The 27,731-nt window shown below is 45.7% G+C and overlaps 2 protein-coding genes across 6 annotated transcripts; one reads left to right on the forward strand and one right to left on the reverse strand.

Annotated features, from left to right (window-relative positions):
* Window positions 1-1,864: 1,864 nt before the first annotated feature.
* On the reverse strand, window positions 1,865-5,813 carry FCF1 (FCF1 rRNA-processing protein). Its single transcript, XM_027458125.3, has 8 exons — window positions 5,715-5,813; window positions 5,555-5,622; window positions 5,363-5,437; window positions 5,124-5,272; window positions 4,791-4,863; window positions 4,308-4,395; window positions 3,805-3,899; window positions 1,865-2,503 (listed from the first exon to the last, which is right to left on the reverse strand). Exons 1-8 carry the CDS (start codon window positions 5,715-5,717, stop codon window positions 2,455-2,457), a joined length of 600 nt encoding a protein of 199 aa, XP_027313926.1. The 5' UTR covers window positions 5,718-5,813; the 3' UTR covers window positions 1,865-2,454.
* AREL1 (apoptosis resistant E3 ubiquitin protein ligase 1) lies at window positions 5,715-27,456 on the forward strand. Of its 5 annotated transcripts, none has more exons than XM_072038452.1 (21): window positions 5,725-5,864; window positions 9,445-9,705; window positions 10,863-10,922; window positions 11,584-11,810; window positions 13,095-13,332; window positions 14,300-14,469; window positions 14,551-14,731; window positions 15,363-15,610; window positions 17,351-17,428; window positions 17,921-18,062; window positions 18,462-18,517; window positions 18,646-18,762; window positions 20,314-20,389; window positions 20,781-20,890; window positions 21,770-21,949; window positions 22,093-22,218; window positions 22,409-22,538; window positions 22,626-22,684; window positions 22,870-22,959; window positions 23,948-24,123; window positions 24,303-27,456. In XM_072038452.1, the coding sequence occupies exons 3-21, from the start codon at window positions 10,907-10,909 to the stop codon at window positions 24,403-24,405; spliced, it is 2,523 nt and encodes an 840-aa protein (XP_071894553.1). In that variant the 5' UTR covers window positions 5,725-5,864; window positions 9,445-9,705; window positions 10,863-10,906; the 3' UTR covers window positions 24,406-27,456. The 5 variants fall into 5 exon arrangements, with proteins under 5 accessions (XP_038035857.1, XP_071894555.1, XP_038035859.1 ...); XM_072038453.1 differs by lacking the exon at window positions 5,725-5,864 and adding an exon at window positions 8,431-8,579; XM_038179929.2 differs by lacking the exon at window positions 18,646-18,762 and having other exon boundaries at window positions 5,715-5,864; window positions 18,462-18,583.
* Window positions 27,457-27,731: the final 275 nt, after the last annotated feature.

Raw genomic sequence — 27,731 nt, forward strand, 5'->3', positions numbered from 1 at the left:
GGACTGCTGGGGTTGGACTTGATGACTGAGGTTGTCTTTTCCTGTCCTGAGTTCCTCTTCTCATCAGGCTCTTTGCATTAATACCCAAGATTTTCTGTCTTGCCGATTACACTCACTTTACAAAAATTTGCTGATGGATTTCCCTGCTGCTCATCCTCCAACCCTCAAGAAGTGTACTTCTTGAGCAGCTCCTTATGCCTCCTAGTAACAGGTTCTTCAGGTTACTAGAACAAGCAAGGCAGATTGCTGACTCTCTTATTTCTTAAAGTTTCTTGTAAATGCGCATACTTGCTTGGATTCCTACCAGCAGTTCATTCGACATACATGTATTTTCATGAAGTTTATCCAATGAGCATTCTGCTGGCAAACATTCCCCAGATTCATCATGTTGCTGTGCCTTTGACCTCCCCATCGTGAAAAAGACTTTGTCAAATACTACCATAAGCATCCATTTCTTTCTCCTCCAGTCTCAACTCAAGCAAAATTATTTGTATGGGGACAATTCTAGTTAACTCTCCTCCAATAAGTCTTTTAAAACTAGTGTTGCTCTGAAAACCAAGTAAAATAGATCTAATCCTACAACTGTTCCTCAGTCCTTGTTTGACTAAGTGTGGCCTTCAAATGTGCATGACAATACTTACTTTTAGCTTAAAGAAACATGACTTGGACCGAGAGTAGAAAATTAAGGATATTATTTTTGACCTGTACAGTTTTACACTGTCAAATTTCAGGTTGGTTGGTTGGTTGCCCTCTTCCTGGCTGGAGGTGGAGAAGATAAACTTCTACTGTGATAGCCTGGAAGGGACTGATGTGTTCTGAAAGAGTCAGCGTGCTGGTAGTTCAGGGGTAAGTGTAGCAGGTGAGCCTGCAGCAAGCAAAGAGGTAGTATGGGGATAAGTCTGATGTGTTCCCAAAGTTTCCTACAGCAGCTGTAAAGGAATGTGCTAGCACAAAGGTTATTAGCATGTAGGGACATTTCCCAAGGACAGGAAATGATTAACAGAGAAGTGTTATTTTCACTGCTGCCTAGCCTACAGGGATTTGAGTTCAGCCATTCTCTGCAGCCTGCACCAGTGTAAGGCACCACAGCATAAAAGCTCTATTAAAGTTTGGACGTTTTCTTAATTATACCAAGCATATCAATTTCAGTCTCCTGTTCACACCCCAACGCCAGTATTTTGGCCAGGAGGCACACTGCAGCATGTGGGCCTCCGGTGACTCAATTCCTCTCTCATCGCTCAGTCTTAAAACTATTCACTTCACCACAGAGGAACAGAGATCAGAAGAGCAAAATAAATTACTAAAAATAAAAAAGTAATGGGGAAGATATGAGAATGCAGAGCATGCCTCTGGGAAGACAAAAGCAATATAGCTTTGAAGTACTTTTTCCACTGCATTTCTCCATCTGGCTTAACCATCTCACTCCTGACCACTTCCTTCCCATGTTGCTGCAAATGCTGCAGGTCTCTGAGACTCACTTATCTGCAGCCATTTCTCTTATTTTTCCCCTCCTACTCTGCTCCCAGCCCACATTAACACCTTTTACTTTGACACCTTCCTGTACACACCGGTGTTCTCCTCTTCCATGACACCTATGGAAAGGAATGACACTTTGAAGTGCATAGGTGCCAAGCAATCAAGAGGGAGAGGTACATCCAAACCCAACAACCCTCATCATCACTCTGCCCGTAAGCAAAAAAGCTGGGCTGCTGGCTGATCCAGTAAAAATATGCTGCAAGATGATGCCATTATACCTTAAGTACAAACTCCACTGGTAAGAAGATTAAGAATGCACTAAGTACCTAAGTGAGGGTTAGATGAACAAGGATACATTGAGTTTAGGAAACATGGAGCAGGACACAACTTGATTCCACTCAATGTATTGAGATACAGTTGAATAAAAGACCATCAACCCAAAATTAAAAAAAAATCAGAGCACTGGTCCAGAAAAGGCAGCCTACTGGTGTAGACTTGACGGCTTTTCTTCAGCATGCAGCCTCCAATTTGCTTGTGGGACAGATGTGAGGGAGTATTACAAGGAAATACTCATGCTGCTGCAGATGCAGAAATATGAAACTTCCAATACCTCTGTGGTTCCATTCTCAGTCATAGTTGGACCATCACTTATATTTATTTAAGAATGCCAAAATCACCTTTTTAAATAATCCCAACACGAAAATGAAGAGGGAGTTAGGCATATTCTTGTCCATAGAGTCCTCTTGTTCCCATATCCTCCTCCCAGCTATAGGTTATCAGGTGCAGTCAGAACAAGGATGAATAAAAAAAGAATCCTACAAATAGCTTTTTCTTAGAGGGTCAAGGCTATGAAGTCAGTCCAGTATCACCCACAATCCTGTCAGCAGGGTCCCAGCAAAAAAGAAAGCAGGAGGGTTGGGAACAGAAGGACCCTTATCCTGGCTCAGAGTCCTGGTGTTCATGGCTTGGCTGGAGAGGTTAGAATCGAGGAGCTCCGTAATCATCTGGCATCCTCTCAATATTGTATCTGCAAAAGAAAGAGGGAAAATGTATGAAGACAACCTGCTCCATATTGTTCCCCTCCCTGTGCAGCAAGATGCTTACAGGGAGACTGAACAGCAAACAGCTTTGTTCCATTTCTATCTGCAGCTCAGATCGTAAAGAGGGAAAAAGCATTACTTACGAGAAAAATGTAAAGATTTCATAAGATTACCCTCAGCCTTAACCTCAAACCCTTTAGAGCTCAGCTATCTCAAGAAGTTACTATCCCCAGAGAAGGAAAAAAAGAGTGTTTTTTGTAAGATCTGCCTTAGGCTTTAAGAATAAACCCACTGTGCAGAACAGAACTTTGTCCATTTGACTTGGGATTCAAGGGCAAAATGAGTAGGGGCAAAGATATTTTGAGAGAAAATCTCCTAATCACATTCTAGGTACAGATCAGTTTGAACTCCATGTATTTATGCAATTTTAGCAATTTGCCTCCTCATTTCTGACATTCTGCTCTCTGTCTGCATATTACCAGACTCTCTCCACTGTTAGCACACCTGCCTCCCAGTGTCTCTCCCATCTCATTCAAAGACTGACTGTCTTCTCTCCACATCCCATTTCTTCTCCCTACCATGCTATCAAACATATCTACCCTACTTTGAAACAATTTGTCATAGTTTCTATGCAAGATAAAACTTCCGTGTTGTAATTATGCACAAGAGATATTAAAACAGTGTATATGACAAATGAACATGAGTAAAGTCCTCTTAGTCTAGGCTTTACAACAGGCACTTCAGAAGGAACAGCAAACAAACTTAAGCAAATGCTGTTACAGTAGATCACTGCTTCTAATGTATATGTATTTAAAAATATATATATTAAAGCAAGCCAGTGCTTGCACATTTGGGAAAAATCTGTTGCTTTGAAATTGCTGCACTAGTGTCTTTCCAAGTTGGTTTGATTTTTAGCTAAAAAGCAAATTCAGTTTCTTAGCAGAGGGTACACAGAGTTTCCAAATAGAACATGGAACACGAACGTTTCCTCAAAAATCTGTAGAATGCACTTGCCTGACAGCCTTGATGCTGCTGCTGCTAAGCAGCACTGAACTATGGAAACAATGGCCTCAAGGAAACAAATTTCCAGATAAAAGCAAGTGAACGTGGAGGCTGCAATAAAAGCAGGTCTATAACCAGTCTCTTCCCAGCAGCAGCCATACATCTACTTTTGTGCAAACACTAGGCCCTTTAGCACAACCTGTGCTATAGACAGTGCAGGAGAGATGGCAACAGAGTCCTTGTCAGACAATGACTGAGCCTGGCATCGATGTCAGAGGTCCCTTACCTGTGCCTGGAAATGTACATTATGGGTACTCCTGGGATTTTTCGTATTCTCCTCTTGAGCTCTTTATCCACTGTGGCCACTATGTAGCATTTGTGCTGAAAAGAAGAGGCAAGTCAGATTCATTACTAGTGAACTGGCACAACAGACAAAGCCAAGCAAAAGCCTCAGCTCAGTAAGCTCAGTAAACACAAGAGGGCTGCTTGTCCTTAGTGAGGCATTTCTAGGACTTGGTTATTCCATAGGCATAACATCCTTCTGCTCACCAAAACAGATTCTGAGAAACATCTAAAGGCTGTCCACCCTTTCCAGCCAACAACTTTCCCACACTGGATGCTTCTTGATGCTGTCCTATACAGGAATGCGTGGGGAAGACTAGGTACTCCTCCAAAGAAAGTTGTGCTAAGGACTGAAACTGTCCCTTTACAAGACTTTGCAGTTACTCTGCAGAAAAGTTAAGTCATCAGTAACCAGCAGGGTTCAGGAATTTTCAGAAACATTAGTACCTGAGTGACTCTTTGTACCAAGCAGTCATCAGCATAGGTTCCTTTGTGCATACACGGCAAGCGTTCGAACCGAGGGTCCTTGGCAATTCTGTGGGGATACGTACATTCAGCATCACGGCAATCAGACCAGGAGAAGCATACAGTAATACACTTCTTTCTGTGATGTGCAGCAGGTTATACTCAAAACAAGGGCTTAAGGTAGGGAGCAAATGGTACAGTTCAGTCAACCGTAATGAGGAGCAAAACCAGCATGCAATTTGGCTGGGTAAGTTTTTCTTAGTACTTGTTAGCTGGGTTCCAAGATCCCCACAATGTTAAGCTCTCACTGAACCTGTAATACTGATCTCATGGACCCAGAGAAACAAAACCCAGTTCAAGACCTAAAATCCTTCTGGTAAAATAGCACCATCATGGCAAGTCCTTTTCATTTCTTTATATCAGAATACGAAGTTGTAGAAACAGAGAGGAACACCCTGCACGTACCTTAATGCCACACGGTACCTCTGTCCTAGCTTCTCAATTTCAGCCATTACGCAATCTGTGATACACGGAATACCTAAATGCAAAAAAAAAAAGACAACATTAAAAGTCTGTATTAGAACAGTGGATCAGTGTTTAAGGCAATTGTCTGACTGAAACCAAGGTTGGTTCTGGGGTTACCACAGGCTGGTCCAGAGTTACTGTAGGCCATCGAGAATGAGCTCCGTGAGCTCACTACAGCACGTAGCTTTTTTCAAGGCATCTGTTGCCCTCAGCCAGTGGTGTGAGGCTGACGGGGCACATCCTACGCAGCCCAGAAGCGTGGCCGCCACTCACACTTGGCGTAGAGGCAGTCCATCATGGACTGCACCAGGTCCAGCTTGGCTTTGATGGAGAAGTTGATGAAGTTGGTGTCCACCAGGATGTGGTACGGCGGCCCGAGCTGCGTGTTGTACTGGAAGAACAGACAGGACGGATGCTGGGGGCTGCGGGGAAGACAAGGAATCGCCTCAGTTAGCTGTGAGCGAGGAGATGAGAGATCCTACAGCCTGTAGTGCGCGAAGGCAGGCACTTACACCTCCCGCTCCTTGATGGCGCTCGGGTCCTCCTCCTTCTTCTTGGCGGGGGCTTTCGCCCGCTCCTTCTCGTTGCTGTAACGAAGCGGGGGCACCGCTGGGGGACGGGGCAGCGGAGGGGTCCCAGCAGCACCGGGACCGTCCCCATCCCCATGTCCATCCCCATCTCCCCATCCCCGTCAGGGCACTCACATGCGCTGGTCCCTCAGGCTGATCATGCGCTTCATCACCGCGTACTTCCGCGCCTTCTTCTGCTTCCCCTGCAACGAGACGCGGCCGCCGTCAGCAGGGCACGGCTCCCCGCTGTCCCCCCGGTGTCCCCCCGGTCCCCTCACCCCGTGTCCCCCCTCACCATGCTGCCACCACCACCAGCACCACCAGCACCAGTTCCGGCGCCTCCACCCAGCGTCACCGTGTCCCGCCCCGCCGGGCAGGGCCGGCCCCGCCGTCACTTCCCGGGGAGGCCGAGCCGGGAGCCGCCGCAGCGGAGCCGGAGCCCTCGGTAACCAGCGCGGGGAGGGGGCTGCGGCACCGGGGGGCTGCCCGCAGCGGGGCCGGGGCCGTGCGGCTCGTCCCCGGGGGGGGCCACCGGGGGGTGGGAGCCCCGCAGCGGGTGTCCCCGTGCTCCCCCGCTCGGCCCCGGGTTGCGGAGGGCTCCCCAAGGAGCCCCGCTGCTTTATCCCGAGCCTCAGAGCCTCAGGGAGCAAAGCCCTTGAGGGGGGGGTTGGTGCCTGGGTTGTAGGTGCAGGGAAAGGGGAGCCGGGCCTCACCGCTCTCCGCTCCCTCCTGTGTGTCCCTGGGTTAGCCAGGAGCTGTGGCTGCTGGTGCCACACAGATACAAGTGGTTCTGGGTAGAAAAAGTGTGGCTGAAGCCCGTGAGCAAGCTTCTTCCTGGAGAGCTTCCCTGCTGGGAACGTGCCCGAGGGTCCAGCAGTGAGGCTGCGAGGAGTTGGTTGAGGAAACCACGCTGGTGATGGACCAGAGCTCACTGCTGGGGGATGAGATGAGGTTGGTGGGGCTGTGCCGGCGCTGCTAGGAGAGCTGGGGGGCTCACAGGGAAGGAAGTGGTCAGGAGGAAAGGGGACATCATCCCCAGGAGGCTGGCCACAGAGCTGCCGCCCGGCTGGCTCGCTCTGCTTGGGGAGGAACTCGCAACCCTTGGGGTGAAAAGTCCTCAGGCAGCTGGCAGAACTCACCCATATTCATTCATTTTTCTGTTGCCGGTGTTTCATTGGGGTTGTGTGTAAATGCGTGTGTGGTAAGTGCCAGGCCTGAAGAGAGAACGGCAGATTTACCTTGTACAGACCTTTGTCATTGCGCCTTTTGTCCTTGGTGGCTGATACAGGAGTCAGCTCCCTGCCTTTTGAGCTGACTCCTCAGTCTTCTGTGTATTTTAAAGCAAGTTCCCATCAGCATTCCTGCTTGTTCTATCGTGCACGCTTCCATTAATGTGAGAAAATACCAAGTCTTTTCACTCGAAGGGAAATTGCGTTGTGTGTGGCACGAGATGCTGGTGGTGCTGGACATTGCGCATGTGGATGGAGGGGATGTCCTGCTCAGGGGCAAGCACAGTGCTTTCAGCTTGAATTCTCTGAGGCGGTATCAAAACCACAGAAAGGGTTATAAACCATTTTTCTTCTTAATGCTGGAGCTTCTCAAGGGAGAGAAGAAAAAGTGTTAGATTTATCAGCGCACCAGGAAAACTCCAAGAGTCATAGAAGGTTTTTAGGAGCTGAGTAAATCTGTCCTTTATAGCATGCCCCCAGCTGGCTCCCATAAATGTGCCATCACTGTTATAGCTCCCCTCTATGTACAAACACATTGGTTGTTTTTTTTCCAGGAGATTTGCCTTGTGTTCCTTTGGCTTTGCAGAAACAGTAAAGCAAACAAAACTTATTCCTGTTACTGGCCTTGTTTTCCTTGCTGCCTCGAGAGAAGCAATGGCACTGGTATTGTTTACCTTATGGGTCCATGCTGTCTCTCCTAGTGTTTCTCCTTGAGATGAAGCTTTCCAAATCCCCATTTTCCCTGCAGATGGCAGGAGACCATTGCTTGCCGTGCCCTTGGATCGGGATCTGTAAGGTCAATTCAGCAGTTTTTCAGCCCAGCTAGGATGGCACCTTATGCTGCAGCGTGTCTGAGTTAGTTTCCCAGCTTGTGGCAGTTCTTAGCACAGAGTCTATTTTAATTTGGATCTGCATTCTGCTAAGCGAGCTGCAACCTGTCTTGAACACCAGCTCCTAGCGGCTCGGATCTTTACCCAATGTTTCCCAGCTGCAGGAGCATCCTTAAAGCTGCTGCCAGCGCATGTGCTCGAGGGAACGTGGTTGTGCCACAGCCTCTTCATCTCTGCTGGCCTCCTGACTTGGCACCTCGCCTATATCGCTTCACGTTGAGATGATTAAAAGGAGAAGCTGCTGGGCTGATTGAAGGAGACAGCTTGCTGGACACAGGGGGTTGCTCTGAAATTCTGCAGCCCCGACCGGGAGGCTTTAGTTGACTTCAGAAACCCTTGTAGTTGAAATTGCAGGTCTTTTCCTCCTCTCTTGAGAGAGGCTGTCGCTTGTAGCATGTTTTTTTCAGAAGGGAAAGGGTTATGGGTTGAGGCAGAAATAGTTTGAGTAGGTGAACCCACAGTGTCACTTCCGTGTTGCTGCTTTTTTGGTGACCTGAAGAGACTGATGCTGTGAGATGCTGGGAGATCTCACAGACTGCAAAGCCGTGGAGAGTTTCTGTGAAATTCCTCAGCTGTGCAGGGAGGAGGTGCACACTTTTCACCACCAAGCCAGGCAGGAGCAGAGGTTCAGCCAGGCACTTGTGGCACAGGCAAGTGAGCATTAAAGACTGTGTTTCAATGACACTTTGGATAAGAACTGAAATATCAAAGAAATTGCTAATCTGTGATTCTAAATATACAGAGAGAAGAGTTTATAAACCTGAAGCTTCCTCTAAGAGGAGAAATAAGAACTTGTGCCCCTGGGGACTGCAACGTGTTCGTTCAACCAGAGGAAAGGAGAAAATAGCTGAGTGGGTGGGACTTTCCCTGAGGCGAGGGGGAGGAAAAGACAGCGCGAGTCTGACTTCTTCTGCAGCACCTTCAAAAACCTGACGGCTTTCCTACGAGTTGGAAAGCTTAGAGCTCGAGTAGCAGTGTGCAAATGCAGGAGGCTCTGTGTGATTGTTGCGATGGAGAGCAGTGAGACATCGGAGGAGGAAGGTAGGAGAGCAGGGAGCAAGGAGTGGTGTGGCAGGCAGGAGGAGCACGGCACTCGCATCCCCAGGGGAGGTGGCACTTCAGGGAGCTGCCTGGGTCTGCTTCATTCTCACTCCTTTACGTAATCTGGGTTCTGAATGAGTAGGTACCAACTGTGTAGGCTCTGTGGCTTCTCTTCTGGCATACGTCCTGTTTTTTTTTTTAATGTGGGCTGCATCAATTCTTGCTGTTAGATTTTATTTAAATCTCAGTACTGACAGTAAACGGCAGTTCAGTGGGTTGTGCTGCTGAGATTGAAATGCCGTATGAGCTAAACAGTTTTCTGAAGGCTTAAAACACCGGTGGCAAAAATCTGTCTTATCTGCTCAAAGGTCCAAGAGCTTTCAGAGTTGTTTTTTTTTTTTTTTCTTTCCTGTTTTCTTCTTGCATCTAAGTAGTGCTCTAGACATAGGAAAAAATAGGTTGTGATAATATATGGCATTTTGTGGCATTTTTTTGGCCTTCCAGTGGTACCTGGTCCTCAGTGCTATTCTTGATTAGCACACAGCTTCCTGGCTGCTCTGGGAAACCCAGGAGCTCAATGAAGCATGTGGGGACATGTTATAGTGGTGTTTTTCCTTTTTTTTTTTCCCCTCTAATATTGAACTTGTCAGTTTCAGTGGGTCCTATGAAATGAGATAGTTACGTGGATGCTGGGGGCAAGTTGAAGCCTCGCACCCGATTGACCTTGATATCTTCACAGCACTGCTTCTTTGGATTTGACATCTGGTTGTACTTTTGCAATGCCTCTCACGTGTTTCTAGTTGCTACATTTGTCCTCAGCAACGGAGAGATCTATCTAACTTACATCTCTTTCTTCCTTTTCCAGGGAAGCTAACAAACCACAGGCTACCAGGAGCAGCGTTGCAGAACAACCTTTTTCCACAAAGAGGAAGAGATTGCTGTGCTCAGGTCCTCGCCTTTCAGCAGTGATTCTGTGATGCAAATTCCAGGAATTTCATTTTCTGTGATAATCTTCTCTATGGCCTCTTCTTGCTGACGCTTGCCCCAGTGTTGGGCACAAAGAAAAAGGATGCTGAAGAATGGGTACCCTCCTTTTGGTTTTTAGAACATGGGCAGTTGTATAAAGGTACGTGATTGCTCTTCAGTCAGAGGGATGGAGTGTACGTGGAGGGCAGCAGAGGGGATTTGTTGGGCTGGAAAGCGATGGCCATTGTGGCAGGGTGTGTGTGTGTGTGCCTCATTGAAGCTTTCTGCATGCTAGCATCCACTGCTGCTGCTGTTGAGATGACCGATGAATAACTCCCCTTTTGTGTTTGCTCAAAAAAAAAAGGCAGTTTGAATGCACAATGTAGCTTCTCACTAACTGACTGGTGACATGGTGAGCTATATTGTATGCATCAGTGTATGCCAAATCGTTTGTCTGATTGTCACACACGTTCATCGCTGCTGCTGCTGCTTGTTCCATCTGCCAGCTATGTCCTATCAACCAAAGAGCATGTCGTTGTTCTGGGCGTAGTCTTTTTACTACATGTTTGTTTAGCAGCCCCCCAGTGAGAACTTGATTCTAGATCGGTGTCTCTAAAAATTGCTGTCATCTTAACAGTGTGCAGAACCAAGGTTTTAGCTTGCATATTGATCAGGGAGAGTTTCAGCTGAGAGGTTTTGCTTTGCAGAAATGAGTAGAAAAATACAGGTGGACTGTTTTTTGTTGCATTTATACTTATTTGTACTTTCTGTACTAGAGGCATAGGGTGAAAAAAAAAAATTAGCCCTACCCTAGGAAGATTTTGTTCTGAACAAGTAGGGTTGGTCTTGTCCACAACCCTTTTATTCTGTTCCTTTTTTCTAAGGTTGCTGATTGAGGGTCAGTTTCTGTCCATTTTGGTGGTGGCTCTGTTTTGTGCTTTTATGGTAGCGTAGAAACTTGTGACTTGCTTCCTGTAGGTGTGAGAGTTTGGGTGAGTGGCTTTCAGATGTTGTTGCTGAAATTGGTGATCCTGCAAAAAGTAGCCCCTTATTGCAGTACCCAGAGCACACCGTCACTGGTTTCTGAGGATAATTTGTTCTCCTTTTAGATCCCTGAATCTGTAATGGTGAGAGAACTGTTCCTTGTAGCATGCTGTGCTGTTTGTGTATTTCAGTCTTTTGGAATAATGCCTTAGGGATGTAGTTGGAGAGGAAAAATGGATGATAGGTATTTGTCTGAGGAATCATAGATAAAATTTAGGCCAATGTGTGTGAGGAAGAGTCATTGGACTGGACTTGGCCTATTTTGTGTTCTAGATGCAGCTGTGATCCTCGGCTGTGTGTCTCACCGAAGGGACCTGATGTTTTACATTATTGGTAAGTGAAGGAAAGGCTGCCACTGTATTTGTTGACCTCTCCATAGGCTTTAGAGGAATTTCTTGAAAGCCCCGGCTTTCACGTTAGCTTAGAGTCTACCTAACAAACATGAAGTTATTGTCACCCTGCATTGTGCCTTCCACCTGGCAGACTTGCCCCTTCTCCATTCTTCTTGTTCCCAAAGTCCTTCCATCAACCTCACTTGTAAGCCATTCCCTTACTCTTTCTCCTGAGAACTAGTGCAGGGTTGTTGCCTCCATGATGCTTCTTAATCCAGTCTTAATGTGATGTGCAGGGCTTGTGTGGTTACCTGACTGTTTCCCGTAAAGGAATCTTTGTAGTTATAATTTGCAACTCAGAGGGAATTTCATTCTTCTGTTGGGGCATCTGCTGGCCATAGCTGAGACTCGGTACCACCTTTACCTATTTCTCCTCTACTTTCAGTCATTTGCAGTGTTTCAAGGGACGTGTTATTCTCTAACCTAACTTCTAGCATAACACAAGCCATAAATGTTTGCACAGTAGCTTCTGCCTTGAACATCTAATTCGCAATTGACTAGAATGTCGTTAATAAAAGGCGTCTTGGGCTGAGGAAGGTGGGACCTCCGTGCCAGACTCAGACGTGCTGCTGCAACCACCCTCTGTTCTCTCCTTGCTGCAGGTGGGATCACAGTGTTTGTGGTAGCCTTCTTCTTCACCATTAAGTTCCTCTTTGAGCTTGCCGCACGTATAGTCAGCTTCCTTCAGCATGAGGACCGGGAACGCCGAGGGGAGCGAACTATTTATGACTACGTGCGAGGCAACTACCTGGATCCCCGGTCCTGCAAAATCTCCTGGGATTGGAAGGACCCCCACGAGGTGGGCCACAGCATGGCCTTCCGAGTGCACGTAAGGGAATATTTCTGTTTCCACATATCTTTGGGGGCAGGGACAGAGGTCTGAGTTAGGGGTGGGCCCTTCAGTTTATTTTTGAGAGTGGGGGACGGGGGAAACAAGCTGGATGTAACTTAAGAGTAGGAAAGCTTTCTGTTTGTGTCTTCTGCTCCCCCCAGTCCCAAAAGACCAAGTCTGGGGGAATGGAACAATTATACAAATGAGATTGGTGAGGGGCCTGAATGCTGAGGGTTTGGAGCTTTGTGGAGAAAGTCTGAGCAGGCTTTGTTGGGCTCATGTGCTTTCTGTCCCACCTTCCCCACCCAGAAGGGCATCAAAGTAAGAAAGGTTCAACTAGGTTGCCGTACCCATCCATTTTAGGGAGGTGAGAAAACCCTTCTGCTTTTGGTGTATGAGGAGCAGTTCTCTCTCCAGGACAGGCAGTGAAAAAGAGCTGAAAGGAAAGGGATTTGTTTAGTTCCTGCTATTTAAATTTACCCCCTTCAGCTCACTCAGTCTCACTCACGGCAGTTCCATCAGTCTGCCTGTGTACCATACTCATCTCCTGTTTGCTTAGTCCTTAATTCACCAGCAGTAGCTGTTGTATGCACTGGTTCCTCTCCCTGCCAGTCAATACACATACTCCTTCAGGCTCTGTATGCTCTCTGTATGCAGGGAACAGTGGTAACTTTCTGCTGATGGCAGGAAGGATTTATCCTGCAAACCAAGCTGCACACTTAGGGTTTCAAGATGTAATTATTTACATGCAAGGGAGTACTGGTTAAGGTGTGCCAAAATAGTCTGCTGGATAACTTGTGATTGAGCTGAGTGATTGTGCCTAACAAGTTTTTTTCATGCTGATGCTTCTTACCAGCATGATAAGAAGCTCCTTAACATGTTGTTTTCTGTAATAACTCAGTGAGAGCTTAGCTGGGCACAAATGGACAAGACAGTCTTGTTTCTCTGAAAGGACATGGCTTTGCTTTTCTCTTTCTTTGGGCAGTGTGTTCTCTTGTTTTCTCTTCTGATACACACTAACTGTGCAGAGAAGAAATGCCTGGAGGCATTTTCTTTTTGAGTCACTCATTTGAACCCTGGTAGGAAAAAGAGAATGAGGTTGTTCAATGCCCCCTTGTGTCCTGTTGGTTCCGGAGGACGTAGCCTGTGTGTCAGAGCTGGCTGTTTCTATTCCTGTGCCGAGCTAGGGGTCTTGGCCTTGTTGTCCCTTTGTTGCAAGGTGACTTGCTTTCTGTGCACCATGTATTTCTGCTGACATGTTTTTCTCCATTTCCCATGCAGTTATTCTATAAAAACGGGCAGCCTTTCCCAGCTCACCGGCCTCTGGGGCTGCGAGTTCACATCTGCCATGTGGAGCTAGCAATTGATATTCCTGTAACCCAGGAAGTTCTTCAGGAGCCTAATTCCAACGTGGTGAAAGTGGCCTTCACTGTGCGCAGGGCTGGGAGATACGAGATCTCTATAAAACTCGGTGGCTTGAATGTGGCCTACAGCCCCTACTACAAGGTGTTTCAACCAGGTAAGGCCTAGGTGGCCCTGTAATGATTCCAAAAGTAGATATGGAAATATTGGAGGCAGTTAGGTGTACATATTTCCAAATAAAATAGATAAGTGACAGGGAAAGGGTTACCCTTCGCTGTTATCTTCTTGCCACGTGTAAATCCCAGCAATAACCTGTGATTAAAACGTACTTGTGACTACCAGTACATGACTAAATAGAAGCTGTCTTACAGAATAAGTCATTCTTCTTAAACTCCCTAACTATTTGTGGCATGTTCTCAGTTTTGTAATAATTTCTTCGTGATCCATCTAGTACTCAGAGAATGCCTTTTGTGAAAGTAAGCTGAACTGGAAATGCTGTCTTGATTTGATGCTTTTCCTCTTTTGAATACCCCCCTCTGTTCCTTTGAGCTCCTGGAACAGTTGCTACCTTTGAGTATATGCTTCTTTAGAAAGATTTCCTTTTTATCCTTTTTAATTTTTTTCCTTCTACTTTTGCTTTTTGACCCCCATCAGCATCTTTTATATTTCAGACACATTTTCACTGAAGGTACCTCCATTAAATTGCATTGTGAATAGATACAAAGCTTGCTAAGATACCCCTTCAGAAAGGGGGAGCTCAGATTTAATTTGGGTATTCTTCAGGCTAAAGTTTGTTTGATAAACTGAATTTGCAGGTTTTCTTGGATGTCAGCTGGCTTGTCCTTTGTATTTGCAGTGAAAGCAAGTTCTAGAGCTGAAGGTTAGGATGGAGGACAGGATTTAGTTCAGAGGGCTGGTAATTGGGCTTGTTTTATCAGTATTGAGATTCTGACCCAAGGTGACCCCAGTGCACCATGCTGTGCATTTTAGGGCTCAGATATGTTGATTTTTTGAATGTCAAGGCATAGAATATGTTGAATTTTTATCCATTTTCAAGGGGGATTGTGCCCCTAGTTGCTTTTCTTTTGTTCTTTCTGACTCTAAACTGTTGTTGTCTACTTCAGGGATGGTGGTTCCCTCCAAAACCAAAATTGTTTGCCATTTCTCCACTCTGGTGCTGACCTGTGGACAGCAGCACACCCTACAGATAGTTCCCAGAGATGAGTATGACAATCCCACCAGCAATTCCGTGTCCCTGATAGATGAGCACAACTACAGCCTCTCCATCCATGAGGTGAGTGCAGCCCCATCCCTGGCTGATCGTTTTGGGGTGAGCTCAGAGAATTGCCCTCTTCATTGTGTGTTTTCTGTCTAGCTGGGTCCTCAAGAAGAAGAGAACTCTGACGTTGTGTTTGAGAAGTCTGTGGTGTCCAACCGGCAGACTTGCCAAGTGTTCTTCCGACTCACGTTGCACTGTAGGGGATGTTTCCATGCCTGCATCTCCTACCAGAACCAGCCCATAAGCAATGGTGATTTTGACATCATTGTTCTAAGTGGTGAGTCAAGAGCTGCTCAGTATTCATTCTCTGAGTGTTCTCTTGCAGGATGCTACACACGTTTGTGTAGCAGAGCTGAGTGTAGCATCTCTGCAGGCCAGCCATGCTTAATTGCTCAAGGAATGCCTATTCATTTAAAAATGCTAAATTAATTTGTTGCCGACAAGGGAGATCTCTGAAGGCTGATGTTCTACTCCCTCATCAGATAAAACCATTCATGCCTTGATACCTATCTCGGGGGGGCGTTATCTCTGAAATTAGGCAGTTTGTGCTGCTTGCTAGTCCTTGGCATCTGAGCCATACAGAAAGTGAGCTGTGTATTGTATGTTGAGCTGTTTGTATGAGGATCATTGTATGAAAACGATGTGCTTTTTTGTTGTTTGTGGTGGTTTTTGTTTTTGTTTTTCAAACTAGTCACAATCTGAAGTCAGGGCAGACAAACTACTACCTTGTAATCTTTGCATCCCACTCCAGTGTTCTCTTTATCAGAGTTTCACTTCACCAGGCTTTTTCCCTGGATCTGTTAACCTTCTGTTAATTCAAATCATAATTTACTAATTTGTTGTGGGTTCTTTACTTTCTGGTTCTGGGCTGCATTAAGATTTGTACAACTCTTATCCGTTTCCTTCAGAGAATGAAAAGAATATTGTAGAACGCAACGTGTCCACCTCAGGTGTCAGCATTTACTTTGAAGCCTACCTTTATGAAGCTTCTAGTTACACCAACACTCAGTGGCACCTTCCACCAACACACCTGAGCTCCTCCCAGCGCCGTCCTTCTACCGCAACCGAGGATGAAGACGAAGATTCTCCCTCTGACAGCCAAACTCCCGAGAAAGTGAAGAAACCTAAAAAAGTCTACTGCTATGTGTCTCCTAAGGTAAGACCACAAAAGTACCAGTCCTGAGTGCGTGCTCAAGGAACACAACAACTGAAGAACTTATTTGTACCCTATGCATTGGCTCCAGATTTACATGCCATAAATTTGGCTAAAAAAATTTTTGCCTGTGGGTAGACAGCAAACAGATTAATATTAAAATGCTCCTTGAAGCTTTAGGAAACAGTGTTTTTCTAGGTCTCATTCAAGCCTATTAGGAATCTTGACACTGATTGTTCAATAGGTTTCCTTTTTGCCTGTCCTTTGCTCTGCTCAGGTCAGGCTAGCAATTCCCTTTCTCAGTTTTTGATACCTCTAGACCTGAACTTAGAGGAAAACACTTATTGGATTTTATGGATTTATCTTTCCTATTTCTTGAATGTTGCAGGGAAAATAAAAGAAAAAAGCGCTCAGGGTATGAAGGGCAAATGTATAAGTAGAAGGAACATGATTCAAGCAAGTCGAGGGAAGATGAAGATTCTGTTGTAATAAGACTTCTAGCAGAAACAATTACCCTTTCTTATTGTCTCGAGCATTCAGGGAAATTCGAAAGAAAATTCCACTAAATCCTACTAATGGATTCACTTTGTTGATCTATTAATCTGAAAGCATTCTGGAAAATGTGATAAGTATCAGTGTAAATGGCTAATCCAGGAATTGTTTTCCTGACAAAGAGAGAGGATTATTAAACAGTTGTAGGATGGAGGATGTTGCTAGAGATTTCTAAATCTCTGCAGCATTCAGCACTAAGAACTGACTTTGAGAATGAGTTGCTGGGTCCTCATGAGCTCAGCATCCTTTCATCCTTGGAGGGTTATTCTGGAATTTTGTAGTCTTTTCTGTTGCATTACTTGGTAAAGAAAATCCCCAGAAGTGGGTACTAATGCAGGTTCCCTGTAGATGACAAAGTTATGAATGTGTTTCAGATGTTTGCATAATTGTTTCCCTGGATCTCTCTCTATATACCTAGAGCATCTGTCCTGTGCAATAGCTGACTGTTCCTATGCTGTTATTTAAGGTGTTTCTGCTCATAATTGCTCAGTGGAAAAATGCCAATCAACATTTTTTTCCAGTCACTGCAGCTAGAACAGACTTGTGCAGAAAATTAGTTTTGTGTTTTCTCTAAAGATGCTAAAATTTCATCTTAGCTTGCTCTCCAGAAGGCAATGGTTCCACAATTGGTAGCCATTTGTTCCGGCAAAAATGCACTGTAAAAGAAACTTCTCCAGATCTCCTGTATTTAGCAATTACAAGGGCATTTTTGGTTTAATTTTTTTTTTTTGAATTGGTTGTGAAAATTAAGGGATTAAAGAAGTAGTAGCAAGAGTTCTGGTAGATAGAACATAACTTTTTCCAGAATGTTTTTGTCAGTGCCTTAGAATCTTGTCTTGAATTCAGCCTCTCAAGTGTACTTAATTTTTACCCTTCAATTAGACTGGTGATGTTCTACTGAGCACAGTGGCTTGCTGCTGTATAACCTGTACCTTGCTAGTATTCCACATGCATCATAAGTGTGCATGGTACAGTCTTACTAACAAGTTGCTTAGTTCTGCATGCTGTTGCCAACTTTAAAGGTTTTTATATATTACACCACAAGAAGATTTCACCAAACTTTTCCAAAACCTGTCCCTGGGGTTAGAGGGAAGCCTAACTTCCATGTTTGTCCTGTACCTCAAGTGTTTCAGGGAATACCCTTAACACATGCGTGACCTTTGACATTTTCTTGTTCTTGTGATTACTCAGCAATTCTCAGTGAAAGAATTCTACCTGAAGATCATTCCGTGGCGCCTTTTCACCTTTAGAGTATGTCCTGGCACAAAGGTGAGTCTCTTTCCACAAGAGGTGGTCCTCGTAACTGAGAGTCTGTCTGTTTTTGGTTTTGTTTTCCCTTTGGAGAGAAGGGCTTCCACCCACAGAGCACATTGTGTTGCATAAAATTCAGATTCTGGAATGCTGTAACAGTGCCTAAATTCTGCTAGTATTTATGAGGATGAGCCAGTTGTGTTACTCCTTTCTGCTTTTTGTCCCAGTTCTGGGCAAAAATCTTGATTCCTTTTGCATTTCCGTTGTTTGTTTTCTTCATAACCATGCTAAAATGCTGTGACGGTGTGCAGTGAAGCCTGTAGGCTAGGGAATGAGGTTTGAAGCAGCCTCCCAACTGGAGTCCAGATGCTTGAAGTAGTGTTCCTGTTAACTGCGTCTGCATGGGTGAGCAGAGGGAGTCTGAGAGCACAGGTGGTCTTGCTGTCTGCTGTACGTGTTGTGCCTTTTACAGTATGCATTAAACCCTTTCTTACATCTTTTTGCTGCTAGTTTTCATACCTGGGTCCTGACCCTGTGCACAAACTACTGACACTGGTGGTGGATGATGGGATCCAACCGCCTGTGGAGCTCAGCTGCAAGGAGAGGAACATCTTGGCAGCCACTTTTATTCGCTCCCTGCATAAAAATATAGGTAAAGGGCCAGGGGGTGGGTACAATAGTTGAGGAGTTAGAGCTTGTCTGCTAGTTTTGCTTGGGAATGAAGACTGTGAGCACTGAATGACCTGTGATGGGAACTCCTGATTCCTGGAGTCTCACCTTCTGTTACTGGTGGTGCTTCCAGGGAACGTATTTCATCATGCCAGCTGTTCATGTTTGGCTTTTCTGTCATGCTTTTTAAAAGTACACCTGTAAGTATATGAATGTCAGCAAGAGTAACTGCAAACTGCCTTTAGAGTTCTGTCCCAGGTGTTGCTGTAACAAACTCATCCTTGGACTGTAAAGCTGACCTGTACGGTTAGGTTTAGGAATGCCTTCTAGATGTTTGAAGTGTTGGCAGTTCAGGCCTGACACAAACTGTTACCGTTCACAGGAGGCTCAGAGACCTTCCAGGACAAAGTGAACTTCTTTCAGCGAGAGCTGCGTCAGGTGCATATGAAAAGACCTCATTCGAAGGTCACGCTGAAGGTCAGCCGTCACTGTCTGCTGGAGTCGGTGAGTGTACAGGTCACTTCACTAACGCCCAGTGCTTTCTCCATCCTTTTTCTTCATCTCAGTGCCTAAAGAAACCCAAACTGATGTGTGCCAGGGCAACCAGGTTAAAAATGATGAGTCCTGTTTCAAGGTGGATGCCACTAGGCAGCTGGACACTGGAAAAAGAAAGAAGTCTTAAGGTAGCTCTTTTGTGTTCAGGTTTGGTAACAAGTGGGATGCCATGTTCCTCCTCAATGCCCAGTAAAATGGGGTCAATTTCTTAAGCAATGAGGAAACTTCAGCTCTGATATTTTTTTTTTAAGGAACTTGTCAGAGTAAAGCAGGCCCTGAGAGATGTCTAGGGTAAATGCATGCATAGCCAGTAAATGTAGGAGTTCTGCTGGTACTATTCTGTCCTCATTTTACACTGGGACCTGAGGCTCTGAGAGAGGCAGTTCATCTGGACTAAAACTGAGGACAGAAGCTGGAGTCCCTGAGTCCTTGTCTACTGTTTTTCTGCTACAGAGCTATTCAGTGAGGTGAGCTCTCATGTCAGGTATTACTTAGCTGCACACATGGAACTATTGAAGTGATAATAGTGGTTCGGTGTGACAGTAAAGTATTCTGTAGAGTTCTTGCATTGAGTCTTCACTGAACCTGACCTGAACTGATACATTCATATAATACAGTGCTTAACTGACATTCTAAATACTGTGTACACAGAGCAGGCAGTTATCCTGACTTATTGTTTCCACATGTGTCTCCTAACAGAAATGTTATAAAGATGGAAAAACATTTCTGGGGAAAGCAGGACTGGCTGGGATTCCCCTTGATTTACACTCAGTAAATCTGTGTTTTGGAATATTTTCTGCACGTACAAGCTTGCACTGTTTACAAGATTAAGTTTCAGTTAATAGCTTCATAGAAAATGACTTCATTTCTAACAGTATTTCCATGACTATTTTTCTTGCTATTTTGGAAATTCCTGCACTGTCATTAGCAGTGGTGTTACAGCCTAGCAAGACGAAACAAATTCAGTGCCATAATAATAAATGTAAGCTTCAATGTACAAGGTTGACAGGCACAAAAATGTGACCAGTGTGTTTAGCCCAAAGCAGTGACTAGCATGATGCTCTAATCTATTTGAAGATGAACTAAGCCAAAGCTAACTGTATGATTGAGGACAGCTGTGTAGCATTTTTTTTTTTCTTTAATTGGAATCCAGAATCGGGACAAAGGAAGTTCTCGACACTTGGAAGACTGTTACTTTCTTGCTTCGTGACTTGCTTTAAGTATGAACTCAGTGAACCCTTCAAGCTATTTTTCTAATGCTCTCTGAGAGGTTCCTTTTTTAAATCTGACTCGTGGGCTGAAAGTGCTTTACAGAAATTGCTCCTACCCACAGGCATTTTAATACTTTAAACAATACTGCAGCCTTGAGAGGGATATATCTGGGTTGCGCTAAGACTATTGTTAAACCTCATACTGGTTCTGAGATGAGTTGTATTTTGTGCATAATGCTTCTCTGCTTCTCTTAATAGAAGATGAGGAATTGGCTTCTATGGCTTTCAACAAATAAGAATTAGACCTTAGGAGTTCCTAATTCTCCGTTTTATACTTTAGAGTACTAGATTGTGTTTCCTGTGTACAGTGTTGCTTAAATTGCCCATCCACATGAGCAGGATTTTATATTGGTTGCAGGATGCCAAGCAGTAACAGCTGTTGCTATTTTACTTCTTTCTTCTTTTCAGTCTTTTAAAGCAACGCGAAATTTTTCTGTTTCTGACTGGAGCAAAAACTTCGAAGTGGTTTTTCAAGATGAAGAAGGTGAGTTATCCTGTGAACTTACTTGAGGAGGAAGTGAAGGGAATGACAGTGGAGTTCTTAGTCTGCAATTCTGTTTTCTTGTAGCATGTCTGTCCTTCATGGCTTTCCAGCTCTCACTTTCTCACAGATGTTAGTGAATTATCCTTCTGGTGCTGTGTATCCCTACCCTACATAGGGACCTGGAGCTCCCTAAAAATGTAAAAATGTGTATATCAGGGCTCTGTTTGGGAGCAGAATGTAGTGTTCCAGAGTCCCTGTCTACTGCTTTCTTTTTACTACACAGCTTTCATTGAGATGAGCTCTCATCTCAGGTAATACTGAGCTGCATGCACAAAACTGCATGCATGAAAAGTTGATGACCCCTGAATGACTAACTTGTTTTATCTTGTAGCTTTGGATTGGGGAGGTCCACGCAGAGAGTGGTTTGAGCTCATCTGTAAGGCATTATTTGATACCTCCAGTCAACTCTTCACCCGCTTTAGTGATAACAACCAGGCCTTGGTGAGTCTGCAGTTTCCTGTGTTGAATAGTCAAATCAAAACTCTGTACATTGGCATGCTGCTGGCTAAATAATACTGCTGTTAAGTTGAGAAGTGTGCAGCCTTATGCATTTATAGGAGGCCTGCCCAGTCACTTCCACTGCCTTTCTCAAAGCTTTGCAGAATGATCTTAACCCATTGAAATGCAAAAGAACTGGTTGGAGGAACAGCAGAGGGTTGCCAGTGAACATAGGGACTCCAAATGCGTAATAATTCAAGTACATTTTTAAGAAAGGTCAGACAGAAGCTTTAACTACTATTGTTGTAGCGAGAGAACATTTGGACAGTTAACAAGGCCAAGTACTCACCCCTGCGAGGGATGGAAGAAGGAATCGAGCAGTGAAGCTGTGACAATATGGGGAGATGGCTCCTGCTGGAGCCTGTAGGAGTGGCACATCCAGTATTGTCTTAGCTCAGAAGTGGGTGGTTGGAAACAATCAGCGACTGCTAGCTTTAGTCAAAAGGAATGTTCTTTTAGTTAGGATAAACTTCTTAGCCAGACCTCTCAAGTCTTAAGTACCAATAATTTTACCACCATACCAGTCAGCAGGGAAGGATGGATTTCTGGAGAAGAGGAGGTGGCATCAGAGCTTCTAGAGGTTTTGTTGGGTCTGAGTGTTTCAGAATCCATTTCTGCTCTCACACAGCCTCTGACCTGTGGATGTGAACCACTTTGTATCCTTCGTAGGCAGGCTCAGGCATTTAATTCTATTGCTTGGCTCTGAGGATATTACCCTGAAGTTCTTTGGACACCTGAGAAATGCAGCTTGAGCTGGTCCTGTACCTACTGTTTGTGCTAGCCTTGTCTGGTACTCAAGTATTTCGTTTTTTCTCTTTACAGGTGCATCCGAATCCAGTGCGTCCCACGTGCGTACGACTCAAACTGTATGAATTCGCCGGCCGCCTGGTAGGAAAGTGTCTTTATGAGTCATCCCTGGGAGGTGCTTACAAACAGCTGGTGCGAGCTCGCTTCACCAGATCCTTCCTGGCTCAGATCATAGGGCTCCGTATGCATTACAAGGTAAAGCTTAGTCTGGGAAAAGGAGGAATATCAATGTGGTAGAAACATATTCAAAGTCCTCACTAGCAACGTATGTAATTTTTTCCCTTGCCTCTTCTTTCTCACATTCCTTTCTTCTTTTCTTTTTTTTTTTCCCCGCTCAGTATTTTGAAACAGATGACCCAGAATTCTATAAATCAAAAGTTTGTTTCATACTGAACAATGATGTGAGTGAGATGGATCTGGTCTTCGCTGAAGAGAAGTATAGTAAAACAGGACAGCTGGAGAAGGTGAGGAGGTGGTTCCTGAACATGGGGCAGTTTAACTCCTTCCGAACTGTACCAGGGGAGGCTGAGGATTGTGTACCCCAGAAAACTGAGCTTACTCTAAGCGTTAGCAAGGAGGATTTATTCTGGGTGGGAGTTCAGGTTTGAGGAATGCTGCTGGTCACACTCATGTGAAGTGTTCTCCTGTTTTCAGGTGGTTGAGCTGGTGACAGGAGGAGCTCAAGTACCCGTAACCAATGAAAATAAAATTTTTTATCTGAATCTGCTTGCACAGTACAGGCTGGCCAATCAGGTTAGGGAGGAGGTAGATCACTTCTTGAAAGGTAACATGCTCTCTGCTTCCCTCTCTTTTCTGCCGTTATGTCCTTGGGGCCAGCACTTGCTTGCTCTTCTCTCTTCTTTTCTTCTAGGTCTTAATGAATTAGTTCCTGAGAATCTACTGGCTATTTTTGATGAAAATGAACTTGAGGTAATTGCTGGCTCTCTAAGCATCTCTACCCTTATTTCCCCTCCTCTCTGACAAATGAAGAGCTTTCGGATCTGGAATAAAGCCAAAATGTTTCTTCTCTAAGTATTTTAAGCATTTATGATTTGGACAGTAGCTGTGTTTTTGTTTTCTGGCCTTCTGTCTGACTGCAGTCTCTCGTCTTTCAGTTGCTTATGTGTGGTACTGGAGATATCAGTGTCTGTGACTTCAAGGCACATGCTGTAGTGGTAGGAGGATCTTGGCACTTCCGTGAGAAGGTAGGTGAAAAGCTTTCTCCCTCCTGTTTGCTGTCAGCAATTAGCCCAACTACAGAAGCAGGCAGCTTAAACTGGGAACAGCTTTCTTGGTTGGAAATCAGGCTTACGGAAGGACAAACGGGGAGATCTGGGAGTCAAGAGCATGACTACAAGCATTATGAAATAGCATTCCCCCAGAGGGTTAACCTTCAGCCTTGCTGAGCAGAGATTCTTAATCAGTTGGAAGCAGGAAAAATCCAGCAGCCACGTTCTTTTTAAGAAGAGCCAACAAAACCCTAATTAAATGCAGTTCAGCAGGACATCAAGAAGAAATGGTGGGAATTATTGCTAGTGAAGACTTTCATGGTAGTGCACTTATCTCTAAGGGACGCTTTAAGATCATGATTGCAGCCCACATGGAGTGTTTGGAGTTCAGTGCTGTGGTAGAGACTACTGATGTAGTAGCCTAAATTTGTGCCTTGTAATTGTTCCCATCCCTCCCTGCCTTTCCCAGTGGGAGGAGGATGGGAATGGAAGTAGCTTCATTTAGAAAAATAAAGGAAACTGCCAAAACACCCAGGCTGAAGAGAGATTGGGAGTGCAGTGTTCTAGCTGTAAACACTGGGATGGCTCCACCTTCCTGCAAAAGTATCAGACATGTGGAAAAGCAAAAGATCAGCATAGTGCAAGAAGCAAGCGAGCTTCTCCATTGTAAGCCTACCTGGTTGTCTGTATGGGTATTTCTAAAATCTCTAAGGAAAGCAGAAGTATTTCTGTTTTAAGGGAAAGGATGTGGTGGGGAAGCAATAGCAGGAGACATCTTTTAAGAAGGAACTATGTAATCCTTGCCTCTGTCACACCTGGTGAAACAGCAGATCGACTGTTAGTAAAGCATTAGCTTGCAAGATCAATTGAGTCATCTTGTGACCTGCTCATATTTTATGTATTTTATATATATTTATATTATATATATTGAATTGCTGACCTTACCTTTACTGCTGCCTAACAGGTCATGAGGTGGTTCTGGACTGTTGTCTCCAGCTTCACACAGGAGGAGCTGGCCAGGCTGTTGCAGTTCACAACTGGCTCATCCCAACTGCCCCCGGGAGGGTTTGCTGCACTCTCTCCATCTTTTCAGATCATTGCGGCTCCAACTCACAGTACTTTGCCAACAGCCCACACTTGGTAAGTATCCCGGAGGAGTAAGACTTTCTGCGTTGTGCTTTGGGAATGACACTGGCTATTTGTGGTGGGCAAGCAGCATATAGCAGCTAATGTGTGGGATATGCGTGTTAACCCGTCTAAAATCAGCTGATGTCCCCTTTCAGATCTGGCCTGAATGGGATTTTTCTTTTGTCTTACAGTTTTAACCAGCTGTGCCTCCCTACTTATGACTCCTACGAAGAAGTGCACAAGATGCTGCAGCTAGCTATCAGCGAGGGTTGTGAAGGCTTTGGCATGCTGTGATTTTTTTCCCCTTTCCAGGAGACCGTTCAGCCCCCTGGCTCTTTGTGGCAAGACCCAGGTTCAGTCCATTACTTGTTCTTCCCTTCACATGGGTAATGAAGGCAGGGCAAAGACTCTGTGTAAAGGAATTTGTCATCCAGAAGATGTCACGTGGCCTTTCCATGTCTCAAATATGTCATCAAGACCTCATCTTTTTCCTTTCCTTCATTCTCCCTTTGGTTCAGTGTGAAACAGCAGCAGGAGTGTGGTGTGCTCATCACGGAAATACTGCACAGGATATCCCTGCACCCTGTACACCCGTCCGTCTGTGAGAAGAGTACATGAGCAGAAGTTGCAGTGAGGTGCAAGCAGCATGCTGAGCTGCCTTGATCGTAGCTCTCAGGGAAGAAGGGGGAAGACCGGTGTGGAGCTCTGCTGGAAACCTGGTTCACGGGAAGCCCTAGTAACTTCCCACGTCTTGGCTCAACTCCCCCAGTGATGCTCCCCAACAGCTCATCTAACTCCATCACTCATGAAGGGTGCAGGGTTGTCCCTCCTTCCAGCACCTGTCCCAGAAGGGTTTCTGCTTCTCCTTCTCCGTCTTGCTCTGGATGCTGCTATCCCGTCACCCGTGCCACCGAGAAAAATGGGCAGTACCCCTCCCTGGAGGGAGCAACCCAAAGGGGAGATCAGTCTCATCAGAGCACAAGTGCTGGCCCTGACAGTGATTCTGTACTACCTCCACCAGGGTCCAGCAGCTGAAGCGTCCTTCTCCAGCAGCAGCTGGTAATGAGCCTTTGCAAATGAACTGGAAGAGGAGTTTCTCCTCCGCTGAATGTTTCTGATTAATGATGTTGCACAGGAAGCTGTCCCACGCCCTTGCCTTCTTTTTCCTTCCTCAGGAGAGAGGGTATGGGCATGACTGTGATCCCTCAATGCTGAACACCAATGCCTATCCCACCTCCACCTTCAGGGTATGTATGTGATGTAGGAACAGTGGCAGGTCGGTGAGATGCTACGATGCGTGCTGGTCTTGTGTTGTGGGGGCGATGGTACCGGGCAGAGCACCGTACCTCCTCCCAGCCACACCACAGGGTCTTGGCTTCTACCTCTGTCATGCAGCAGCCTGAGGCTTCTCTCTCTTTACTGCATTTCAGGCAGAGTTTGCAGAGGGTTGTTGGTGCCTGCAGAGCAGCTGGCTTTCTGTCCTACCTACCTTCTTTCTTGAGCTCTCCTTTTCCTGCTGCCCCGTTCAGGGCTGCTGGCTTTCCAGCACGAAATGTTAATTAGAACTTCACTCAGACGATCACTCAACAGCCTGCACGGATGGTACATCACACCCACCACTGTCTGGCTTGTGGGGAGAGGAGTGGGCAGACCTGCACGATTAGGGTGTGCCAAGCTGGCAGTCCGTCCAGCCATCCCAAGGAAATAAAGGGAACAGGCGCCTGGGAATCTTGATAGGTTCTTCAGTGAAGCAGAATTCAAGAAGATCTTTAAGTTCCCAGCAGTTTCTTAGTTCAGATCAGGAGTCAAAGGCATGCTGGCAAGTGTGAGAAACCTGCATTGCTGCTGCTTGCAATGTAAGCTTTCACGGGATTATGGAATGGCTGGATTTCTTCCGGAATAGAGTCTCAAGCTGGCACCCCTGAGCTAACTTCAGAACACCATATTAGATAAAAATTCACTTCATCCTCCTCAGCCCCCTTCTGTCCTCAGTCTGATCCAGGCAGACTTCTGCACAGTAAGAATTTTTTAAGATAACTGTATATTCTTTTCCCAGTGTAGCTTAGTTGAGTTGACTGGGAATTTGGGGAAACATTCTGTATCTAGAAAGTGTTTCTGTTAAGGCAGCATCTTAGCCATTCTTGGTCTGAGTGTGCTACTCCTGTACAGAAAGATACAAGCCATTTTGGTGCCAAAAAGCAGCCAGCTGAGCATTGAGACTACTCAGGGGGATTCTTTGCCCTGTGAATTCATTCCATCACTGGCACCGAGATGCTGGGAGACTGCCAGCTTGAGAGGTGCCACCACTGTGCTCTGACAGGTCACTTCAGTAGTGTCTGTGCTCCCCTTTCTAGCGCAGTCTCCGTTTTGTAGGGTCCTGACCTTTGGGTGGAGAGCACAGTGCTGTTTTTTACACCGTGGGTGGCTTCCATGGTCGGTACAGGCGTGGCTGCTGTCTTCTCTGCACCACCACTTGACTGCTTTCTCCAGAGGCTGAGAGAAAGGTGGCGGTGCTTGGCTTGACTCCTGTTTGCTGGGAGGTGCAGCCTGCTGCCCTTCCCACGTTGCAGCCCTGTCTTGCAGTCTCACCTGCTGAGAACATCTCCAGACTCGTAGGTATGGGCCAACTTTGCCAATGACATCTTCCTCAGGAATCCTCCCTTCTACTGAGCTGGACTTCTTTACTCTGAGGACGAAGTAGCCGGACATTGGGCAGTCTTCCTCTGCTGGAAAGAGCTCCTTAAAGTTTCTTACTGTCCTACAGCCAGCACCCCACACTTCTCAGTGGCTGTACAGAGCCAAGGAACTTCTCAACACAAGCGCAGTCAGAACTGTGATGGGTGCAGGTGCTGTTAGTCAGTTAAACCCATCTCCATTGTCTCCACAGGCTCCTAGGTGATCCCGTGTTCCTGGGATCCCTCACAATGTTTCTAAACTTGTCTCTAGCTTTATACCCTTAAAAGTGTGTTCACTTTTTATGCTGCCCTTACCACTGGCAGCGGGGATGCGCTCTGGTCATGTTTCATCTGACACAGGCTTGTTACTTTTCTTTTTATCCTTATTTATTCCCACTTGATAGAGGCACTTCCCTAGAAGGCTTTAGGATCCTGGTACTGTGTCAGACAGGTTCCACGTTTCCTGAAGCTGTTTTTGGGGTCTGGCTTCAGCCTGCACCTGCAGACCATGTTGCATGTTTTTAGAAACAAGGAGCTGTGGATGATACAGGTCAGATTCTAGTTCCCTCTGTTGAATTTCTGGCAGAGTTCAGCCAAAATTTGGAAGCCTGTGGTTGTAGTAGCTGATTTTGTAAATAGTTTGTATAATAAATAAAATATTTTAAAAATGCTGCCTTGTTGCTCAGTGTTCTTTCTGGGCTGTGCAGAGGGAATCAAGCTGGACAATGCTGTGCAGGGGTGAGGGGCTGCTTCAGGTCTCCGGGCCTCTTGCTGAGGCTCCCTGCAGAGGGTAAAGGGTGAGCTCTGCCTGTGGCCTTGCAGGGTGCCCGACTGAACCCAGGTCCTCTGAGATCCTGGGAAGGGGCAGCATTCTGCTCCAGGGCTCGCACGCTGCTGTGAGGCTTCTGGAAAATGGGCAGAAGCAACTGGTAAAGCCAGAGGGTA

Source organism: Anas platyrhynchos, chromosome 5, assembly GCF_047663525.1.
Source record: "Anas platyrhynchos isolate ZD024472 breed Pekin duck chromosome 5, IASCAAS_PekinDuck_T2T, whole genome shotgun sequence".
Classification (NCBI taxonomy): domain Eukaryota; kingdom Metazoa; phylum Chordata; class Aves; order Anseriformes; family Anatidae; genus Anas; species Anas platyrhynchos.

Excerpts from the sequence above, each read along its gene's own strand:
- FCF1 (XM_027458125.3), bottom strand. Across the intron at positions 5,273-5,362 it reads GCCATCAAGGAGCGGGAGGT|CCCCCAGCATCCGTCCTGTC; the intron begins GTAAGTGCCTGC and ends TCTTCCCCGCAG. Across the intron at positions 4,396-4,790 it reads AGGTACCGTGTGGCATTAAG|AATTGCCAAGGACCCTCGGT; the intron begins GTACGTGCAGGG and ends GTATCCCCACAG.
- AREL1 (XM_072038452.1), top strand. Across the intron at positions 17,429-17,920 it reads GAGTATGTCCTGGCACAAAG|TTTTCATACCTGGGTCCTGA; the intron begins GTGAGTCTCTTT and ends TTTTGCTGCTAG. Across the intron at positions 22,219-22,408 it reads AAACAGGACAGCTGGAGAAG|GTGGTTGAGCTGGTGACAGG; the intron begins GTGAGGAGGTGG and ends TCCTGTTTTCAG.